The sequence below is a fragment of the Nothobranchius furzeri genome, chromosome 1 (genome assembly GCF_043380555.1).
Source record: "Nothobranchius furzeri strain GRZ-AD chromosome 1, NfurGRZ-RIMD1, whole genome shotgun sequence".
Taxonomy (NCBI): domain Eukaryota; kingdom Metazoa; phylum Chordata; class Actinopteri; order Cyprinodontiformes; family Nothobranchiidae; genus Nothobranchius; species Nothobranchius furzeri.
Genome location: NC_091741.1, coordinates 91,194,366 through 91,203,827, shown reverse-complemented (window position 1 = coordinate 91,203,827; position 9,462 = coordinate 91,194,366). Strand labels below are relative to the sequence as shown.

At 40.3% G+C, this 9,462-nt stretch overlaps 1 protein-coding gene across 2 annotated transcripts; it reads left to right on the top strand.

Moving 5' to 3' along the window:
• The first annotated feature begins 1,892 nt into the window (after nt 1-1,892).
• LOC107377051 (zinc finger CCHC domain-containing protein 7) lies at nt 1,893-9,323 on the top strand. 2 transcript variants are annotated; one of them, XM_015946447.3, is made up of 8 exons: nt 1,893-2,705; nt 5,083-5,138; nt 5,246-5,356; nt 5,457-5,627; nt 5,871-5,906; nt 8,245-8,349; nt 8,531-8,585; nt 8,713-9,323. In XM_015946447.3, exons 1-8 carry the CDS (start codon nt 2,333-2,335, stop codon nt 9,177-9,179), a joined length of 1,374 nt encoding a protein of 457 aa, XP_015801933.3. In that variant the 5' UTR covers nt 1,893-2,332; the 3' UTR covers nt 9,180-9,323. The 2 variants fall into 2 exon arrangements, with proteins under 2 accessions (XP_015801933.3, XP_015801926.3); XM_015946440.3 differs by having other exon boundaries at nt 1,896-2,705; nt 8,459-8,585.
• The last annotated feature ends 139 nt before the right edge of the window (nt 9,324-9,462 follow it).

The window sequence follows — 9,462 nt, the reverse complement described above, 5'->3', positions numbered from 1 at the left end:
CATCTGTCTGGCCTCCAAATCCAGAAAGTTCTGCTCAGTTCTTGTTTTCGTACAAGACAAAACATTCTCACCCAAGGCCTCATGCAGACTCCTGCATTTTCACTCTGAGGAAGTTATCCTGAATTATAAATAACTTTACAGCTCATAAGTTGGAATAATCATATGTGTTGAAGGAACAAGATGTTTAAATCAAAAGTTTTTGTTTGTAAAATTTAAGTTCAACGTTTTGGATACGTACTGTTATTTTAATAAAAACGAATAAAGGCGCAGTGCAGCACATTGCCATAGACTAAATTCAACCACAGTTACCACAAAGACCAATTTGGTGTGCCACCCCAAAAATTTCTTTGGCCCCATCTGGCCACCGCTATCAAAATTTTCTGGAGGCGCCCCTGTCTGTAACGCTGCAGCTGATATCAGACAAACGGCTCTTCTAAGAGCCAAACAAACAGACTTAGACGCAAACAAACATTCCAGCTTCCTGCCGTCACCTGTAGAGACATTAGACTAGATGGGTCCTATCGGAGCTAATCTATGGGTTCCTGATATCAGAGGTCCACTCCACCGGAAGTGACCAGCACGACTATGGCGTCAGAGGCGTGCCACAACCCGTGCACGTGGATTGGGTCCACATCGCGCGTGTGAACGGGATTCGCGAGTGAAAATATACATGGCGAGAGGTCATTTGTGCACTGAGAAGGAGCAAACTGTGTCTGTGAGCGCACAAGGACGTGCACAAGTGACAAATCTGCGTGCGTGCGTTGCCAGCGAGCACACGGCAGAGGAAAACGTGCGCGCGCGGCAGCATTTTTTGGCAGCCAGTCGATTTATGGCACAAAACCTGTTAGGGCCGTCCGTTAACGAACACCCCACCGAGCTGGTTCACTCCACCGTGCCCTGAGACCCGGGGGAGACCGAGAGACCTCCAGTCAGACGGCGAGACAACAATCCAGCAGCTCCAGAGGTGAATGACTGAATATACTTACTGTGCAGAACGGTGATCGGAACCAGCCCGAAACTTACTTCCATCACAGAATGACACTCGAGCGTCATTGTTTTCTGAAATAGAAGATTTTTTCCGCCCCAAGGTTTAAACTGAAATAGCCTATAGCTGAAATAGGCGAATACTAAAAATAAGCCGGGTCTTCTCAAAACCAAATACTCTCCTCTGATATGTTTTCTATGCAAATTCAAAGGAAATCTAAAAACAAACAAAAAGTGGAGCAAACATAATTAACAAATCTAAAAAGTTAAACTCCTGAGATGCCTTTTTCAGCACCTAAGCTGCTGTCTCTGAAGGCGCAATCGAGGCGCTCTTTATGTGTGTAGTTTAAATAAATAATAAATAAATAAAGATGCAGTCAGAATTCTGCGAAACACAAAATCCCAAAATCTTGCAAGAGTCTCCTCAGAAACTTTACTGATTCACTAAGGCGCCGAGTACAAGAGACACATGACAGTTTGTTCCAGTGTTTTGATAAACAAATAGATTCTTATTCAAACGGACGGACGTCGTATTGTTATATTAAATAATGAAATTACAACTATGATAAAAGGCCTATTTGTTCTTCACACGATGCCATGTGTAAGTGTACATGAATCTGAAGCAGAACAAAAAACAATTTGCAAACGGTTAGGTTATTCAGGGCAAAACGTTTAGCATATTAAACTGAAACTTCCTTATAATATTGAAATTGTTTTTACATGTGAAAATAAATCTGTAACAAACACAAATCCACAGCACTGTGGCAGGCTTACTGAGCACCGGGTTTAAATCAAAATTACATTTTTGAATCAGACCCTACCGCTTGTATCCCGAAAAAAGAAGCGTCTCTTTCTAGATTGGTCTCAACCATGGATTACACCGGGATCATTTTTAGTTGTCCAACATCAACATTTACCGGAAACGCCGGGTAAGCTCTTCAAATGATCCACATGTAAATGCCTTCTGTCTCAGAGCGTTTGTCACGGGAGAAGGAAACGCGACGCAGATGCAGCGAATCAACAGTTAATTTTTACCGATTAGCATTTTTAGACCGTATGTTTCATTTATTGTTTTATTTTCAGTTTAGTTGTGTTTCGTCTTCATTTTAGCTACATGCTAAGTGCTCTTCCGCTTTATGACCTAACCAGAAGAACAAGTACCCACTCTTGTTACATTTTAAGGCTTATAATTGATTAAATAAGACAGCAGCGTGATATATTCCCGATACACATTCTTTATAAAACGTCTGGTTCTTTAAAAACGTGATAAAGCGCCGCTCTTTGACAGTAATATAAAAAGCCACCGCCAGATGGTGCTACCGAGTTTCTATTAGTTTCACATCGCATCATGTATAATGGAGAAAAAGAGACTGGTGATGAAGAAAAGGACGAAGACCATTTCGACTGTGATGATGATGAATCTTGCAATTTTGGAGAAGGCGAATTTATTAATTCAGATTTTCCGAGACGTGACAAAAGCCACAGACAAGCTGCACAGCTCAGGAGGGAGATCTCTCCTCCGCTCCTGACCTTCCCCATCACTTCACAAAAGACCCAGGATGACACCAGCAGTGTGTTCAGTTATGATTCACAGGAGGAGCAGGGTGAGGATGAGAGTGACCAGCCCATAGAGGAATGGATGATCCTGGGAGGAGAGGAGCAGGAGGAAGACTCCAGCATCCAGCTCAACTTGGCCTACTGGGATGATTCTGAGGATGATGGTTAGACCTATATTGACACAACATTGTACTTTTTTTTATGATTTAGGTTGTGTTTAAGTAAAGTAACTTTATTACCAGTTCAAAAACAGCAAAAGAGACAAAAACTCACTGAAAAGCAATGTTTTTTTTGTCCAAGAGTTCCACTTATCTTTATGGAGTGCTACAAACTTTGATGTTTTAGAGCACGTGGCTTTACCTCTGCATATTTAGGAGTTCTTTATGACTAAAACGTTATTTAAATGTGCTCGTGCGGTAGAGATCGACACATGTAGGTTTTTCCATTGCCGATACTGATGCTGATATGTAGAGGTCATGGTCTGCCCCGATATATGCTGCTGAGTTTCATGGCTGATATCTATACGTTTTCAGTAGGAATGCACAATTTAGTGGCATCAATATCGGTATTGGCCAATTTTAGTCATTATTTAACACATCAGTATCAGTTCAATAAATAAAACTGGGTCGATATTAACAATCAATATTTTTTCTATCTTGTTTCCATTTGTTTATCAGTGTCAGAGTGTGAGGGTGTGTATTTGTTTAGTCATGTGATAGTGGTTGTAATCATCTCAGAAGCGTAAATGTGTGTGGCATGTGTACTTAATAGCATAAATTCAGCTTTAATTTCATTCTATATCAAATCTGCTGATTTTACAAGTATTAATGTCACAATATCTGTATCAGCAAATATCAGCTATCAACAATAACCGTGATATTAACTTCAGATATCAGTATTGGACCTAAAATGTCATATTGGTGCATCACTAGTTTTCAGCCTTATCTGCATGCTGAAATGTCACAAATCACTGCGCATGCACATTTGTGACCTCTGAATTTTAACCAAATGTTGAACATGAATTTTGTGCATTGCTCAGTAATAAAATCAAACATTTAATCTAATTTAATGGTTGAAATCATTAAAATTATCAAGTGTTAAATATATAAAAAAACTTGTAAATGAAAATTTTTTAGTTTACAATAATGTTTAGAGCATTTTCAAGCAGATATTCTTAAGAACATAAATATATATTAAATAAATTTCTGCACTTGGTTGCCTGCAGATGTGCCTGTTTATAAATTGTCTCCGCTCCAGAGGTACAGGTGAAACTTAGAACATGGTGCAAAAGTTCATTTGTGCCAGTAATTCAGCCTAAAAGGTTAAACTAATATTTGAGTCAGACTCATTACATGCAAAGTCAGCTATTTCAGCCTTTATTTGTTATAATTGTGATGATTATGGATTACAGATGAACCCCCCCCCCCCCCCATTCAGAAAAGTTTCAATATTCTAAACTCAAAGTGTTACACTCTAATCAGCTAATGAATCCAGAACATCTGCAAAGGGTTCCTGAGCCTTTAGATGGTCTCTCAGTCTAAGTTGGACTGAAAAAAAAGAGTTTTACACCATATTCTAATTATTCCAGTTTCACCGATTGGCCTGATAAATCAGTCTAACCCAATGTGTAGTCTTCCTTTATGTATATATATGAATTAATATCTATATTTTAACAACAAATTAGGGCTGGACAATAAATCCAACATTTATCGTTATAGAAATTATTGACTCTTATCGAAATTTTTTTCCCCGTGTCATTAAATTTGATTATAAAAAATAAAATAAAAATGTGTGTAGATTGGCAACATTCATGTCCCTATAAGAAGCTGTACCACCTCAACGTAATACAGGTGATCCCTCGTTTATCGCGGTAGAAGCGTTGCAGACCTGGCCGCGATAGGTGAAAATCCGCGAAGTAGGGACACCATATTTACAGTATTTTTTTAACAGGTACGTATTCAGTATTTAGACTTTTAAAACCCTCCCTTTACATAGTACTGTATTTTTACTTGTTTTTTTTATAGTTTTATTACAAAAAGTACATTTTATGATGAAATTGATAAAAAAACTGGAATTTCTTGATATTTCGCGTAGAAAAATACCGCAAATCGGTGAAAAATGCCGCGAATCGGCGAATTTCCCTTGAATAAGGCTCCAAAGAAAAAATCCGCGAAGTCGTGAATCCGCGATAAACGAACCGCGAAGTTGCGAGAGATCTCTGTACATGTGGCAGCCCCATCTAGTGGACAACTTTTGTTTTGCGCATACCTGTAGTTATCGTCCACTTATCGTTATCGAGGTGAAATCCTCAATATATCGTGATATTGATTTTAGGCCATATCGCCCAGCCCTACAACAACTAAATGATCATGTTAGAATGTAGGGAAGATCATTTCACTCAAAAATTTCAGATGTTAACATCAGATAAAAGAAAACTAACTGCCAGTATTGCTCGGTAAATGTTGTTATATTTGGAACTCTTATAATAACTCTAGATATGAGCCTTGTTGTGTTTTATATGTGCCCTTCTCTATTTTACAGGTGTGACGGATGTAAAATCAGTATCAGACATCTGGGCTGTATCAGATAAAGACAAGGTAACCTCATATCCAGTCATTTTCAAAACCGTAACGGGCATCCACCTGAAAGTATAAATAGTATCTGTTCTCTAAAATGCTAATGTTTGTCCTTTCCTCGTGTTTAGGATGGTGCGGCTCAGCCATTGCACACTCGTTATTTCGTACCTGGTTGTTTTTCGATATGTAACCTTTGTAACAAAACGGGACACTTTGCCAGAAATTGCACCTCTCACAAGGTACAGAAACACTCCCATCTTTTCTCCATGCTGCAGAAACGGACAAAATGGCCACATCCATATTTAAAGAATAGCAGAATCTCCTCTTTTTCTTCAACAGAAACGTCCCACTTGTGTTCTCTGTGGCATCCAGGGACACATCCAGAGGGACTGTCAAAGCCGCCCCTGTGCTAAATGTGGACTTCCCCCTCATGGCCTCAGTCCCTGCAGAGTGCCTTCTGTGTGGAAGCAGCACTGCCAGCGCTGTGGGATGATGGGCCACCTGAGTGATGTGAGTTAGTCCATCGGCTCCAATAACAGGCTCCTTTTGATGGTTCGACTGTGTTGAAGGATTCTGACAGCTTCATTTTGACAGTTTCACAGTCTCAGGAGCATTTATGAGTCTGGTGTTTGAAGTGTGTTGTTTCTTCAAAATGTCTCCTCGTCTTCAGTGAAACTACATGAAAGTTGTGTCTGTGTGAAGCTCCAAGGGTAAATGTTTTTTTTTTTTTTTTATCTTGTGGGTTTTCCACAGGCCTGCCCGGATACATGGAGACAATACCACCTGACAGTAAGTAGAACCTTTTATTCATTTTAGCTCCTTGTCAAAGCAAAATGCTCAAAACCTCTGAGCACAATCAGCTCTCAAACAGGGCAAAATAATTTTAAAAATCACTGTATATAATAAACATTTTCTCTGGATAACTATTAACACGTTAGCCTCACTAAACATTCCCTTCACTGTCCACCACTGCGGTCTTTTCTCATTTCTAACCATATTTACCATAAATCTGCAGGCTTTGTAGGCTTTGTTGTATTTTCTGGTTTCTTTCTACCAGCTACCATCACTTCCTGTAGCTCATCTGGTGTTTCCTCCAGCAACTCTGCACACCAATCTGCTTGACTTTGGGTCTGTCCCAATTCAGGGGTAGCATCCTTGAAAAGCCGGGGACACACCGGCCGCGGAAGCGCCGCAAAAATGGGACCGCCTTCATTCGGCGCCCATGGGCCGCCGAAGCGCCGCAAATTGCCTCACGCTGGCGCTCCAGCCCGCGCCGTGCAGCGATCATTTTGGCGTCTGCTCTTTTTTCGCGAGCCGCGGGTGAATCGCGTCAATTCTGGCAGGAAGTCAAACCTAGACATAAGAGGCAGGCCGGTAAATTTAACAAAATAAAGCATTTCAAAATAAAATTCCGCAATAGTCAAATGTGTTCGTAATCAGACACTGCAGAAAAACCACACGAACGCACACACACACATACACACACATCGAACTTGTGTGCGTGTGTGACCACGTGAAGGGGTGAGTGGTTTTGGGTGTCTTCACCGGAGCAAACAGGACAGAGGGGCAGAAAGTCTTAGGCAAGCAGTTAAGATGGATGACTTTAAATTAATTATGGAAGTTGAGAAACACAAGAAGCTGTACGACCCCCGAAAAACATGGTTATTTACGTTACGTACCCTTTTCAGAAGGAACTGCTAGGATACAGCTGCAGAATTGGAGCGGGTTCCAAGAGATTCAACTGGCAGAAACATAGGTTCACACACACACACACACACACACACACACACACACACACACACACACACACACACACACACACACACACGTAGAGGAAAAGAGCTGAGAAAAGGCAGAGAGGAAATTGAGGACACCAAGTGTTTAAAAGAAAAACTACAGCTGAGCTGAGGCGCGCCTCGACTGGAGCGCGTCTGATCTGAACTGAGGAGCGGCGAGCAGCGGCCGGATTTCGTGAGCGATTCGCTTCTCGGCGCTTCCGTGGCCGGTGCGTCATTCTACCCACTCTAAGTAGGTCACCTGCTAACCTGATGTGAGCTGCAGTGGATTTGGACCATCTATTCTTCATATATATTCCTGCCCTTACCTCAGTGCGTGTTCTGTCGCCCAGCAACTGTGATAGCAGTAAACAGAAGTTAAAAGTCTCCTCCCCTTCCAGTCGGGTCCCCAGAACAAAGACAACATGAGTCGAAGTCAATGGGGCGATAGAAGCTATTTTCTAATCCACTTTGCCTTACGCTCTGAATCACACTTATGTTGTACTTCAATTTAAATTAAAATTGATGATTTGTCTTTCGACTATGTCTGTCACGTAATTTAAGATTTATTAGTTTGTAAATATTCATAAGACTACAAAACAGTCATTGCATGTATGACGTCACCGCAGACTCTCTTCTCCCCCAGCGTAGCTACTTACCACATGGCCAGATTTATGGTGGTTTCCTCCGCGTTTATTGCTCCTTCATTTGTATTGGGAGAAGGATTCAAAGCGCACTAAACAAATCTTTCCCTCTTCTTCATGCCTGGTTCCATGATGTCAGTTTGGTGAGACGAACATTTGTAGTCCTATACGTCTTTTCACACAAAACCTATAATAACTTTTGCTGCCTTTCAAAAATAGGCGCTTTCTTGGCATCATAATGTGTCCTTAAAATGCATGGACATCTTATGTTAAATCCTTAGGCACATAACAAATGGGATCAGAAAATTACTTTTATCCTCTCTCAGACTCCCTTTTTTTTTTTTTTTTTTTTTTTTGGCATTTGGGGCCCCACGGCCTGGAAGTAGATGGGTGTGACTTGGGCTCCCCATAAACCATTGTTAAGGGCAACACGTTATTCTGTCTGCTGTTTTAGTTCTGCACAAATGTCACAACAATCAGAAATTAAGTTGTCTCACTTTTGTAACACAGCTGCTGAAGGTGTGCACGTCAGTTAAAATGCTCGAAAGAAGAGCTAATAATAAAAATAATTATTATCCTCCTCCTTCTTGAGAAGCATGCTGGAATCAAAAGAGGTGTTTTTAATTAACTTAGTGTCTTTTTAGCTCATATTTTCATGTTTTAACACAGGAAATCTCTCTAAAAATCAGCTGTGACCTTTGTTTTCAGGTGAAGGTAGAGGTTCCTTTAAGACCACGAAGTGTCTGCAGTCTGAGACATAAAAACCGACGAGCTCATTGCTACAACTGCTCCAAAAGAGGACATTATGGTTTTGTAAGTTATAAAGAAACACAATTCTTTGCTTATTTTAGTGTTACCCAATTTTCTTACATTTTTGAATATTTTCCACTTCATCTGCATCTTTGTTTGCTGCCAACATCAGGAGTGCATAAACAGGAGGATGGTCAGTGGAACGTTGCCTTCTCTGCCTTACGTTATTTACTATGACACCCAGGAGGACATTCTCCATCGTGGTACCAGGATGGACAGAAAAGCCAAGAGGGACAAAGGTTTGTTGTTATGATGATGTAAACCTAAAATAAAGCATTTCAACTCATTCTGTTGTCTTTCTAAAGGCATGATTTGTATTCTGATCATCATAAATGTCTCTTGTACTGATGCTGCCTGTGTTTTCAGAGCTGGTGAATGCTGGATCTTTACAGCAAGAACACCTGTTTGAAAAAACAGAAGACTGCAAGGAGAAGAAGTGGAAGAGCAAGAAAAAGCAGGAGGCAGGAGAAAGGAGGAAAACATGGCCAGAAAGACGCAAGGAAAGACGTGAAGTGAAGCGTCTGAGGAGAGAGGCCCAGGCCAAGAGGGAAGGAGGATTTCTGGGGAGGTCTTGGTGCAAATCTGATGTTGAAGTTTGTACTACAAACCGGTTTAGACACAACCTCCATGGCTGTGGGCTGTTTTTACCCCTTCAAGAGAAGAAGAAAAGGGTTGAGAAAGATGCAAAAAAGAGCAGGAAGAACAGAGAGGCTGAGCGATGGAAGAAAAGAGGGGGGATAAAACGTGGAGATTTGTATCCTCATCCTGACATGGACATTGGAAGTGAGAATTTTCTGTCTCCAAAGCAAAGAGTACGTCACAGAAGGAGATGAAACATGTTATTATTACACTTTTAGAGAGCATTAAATTGAACAGGATTTTGTAATATTGTTTCATTTTAAAAAAAATTATTGATTTGACTGTTATTTTACTGTAAGGCAATTTTTGATGTGTGTGCATTAAAATTATAGATTTAATGTTTTCACTGTTTATATCTATTTTTTTTAATTTATAAAATGTTATCACAGGTTATTCTACGTAAAATACCAGCGTTATAGTAAATGTAATGCTCGACCTTAAAAAATTAAGTTCAGTTTTTATCATAAATTCAGATCT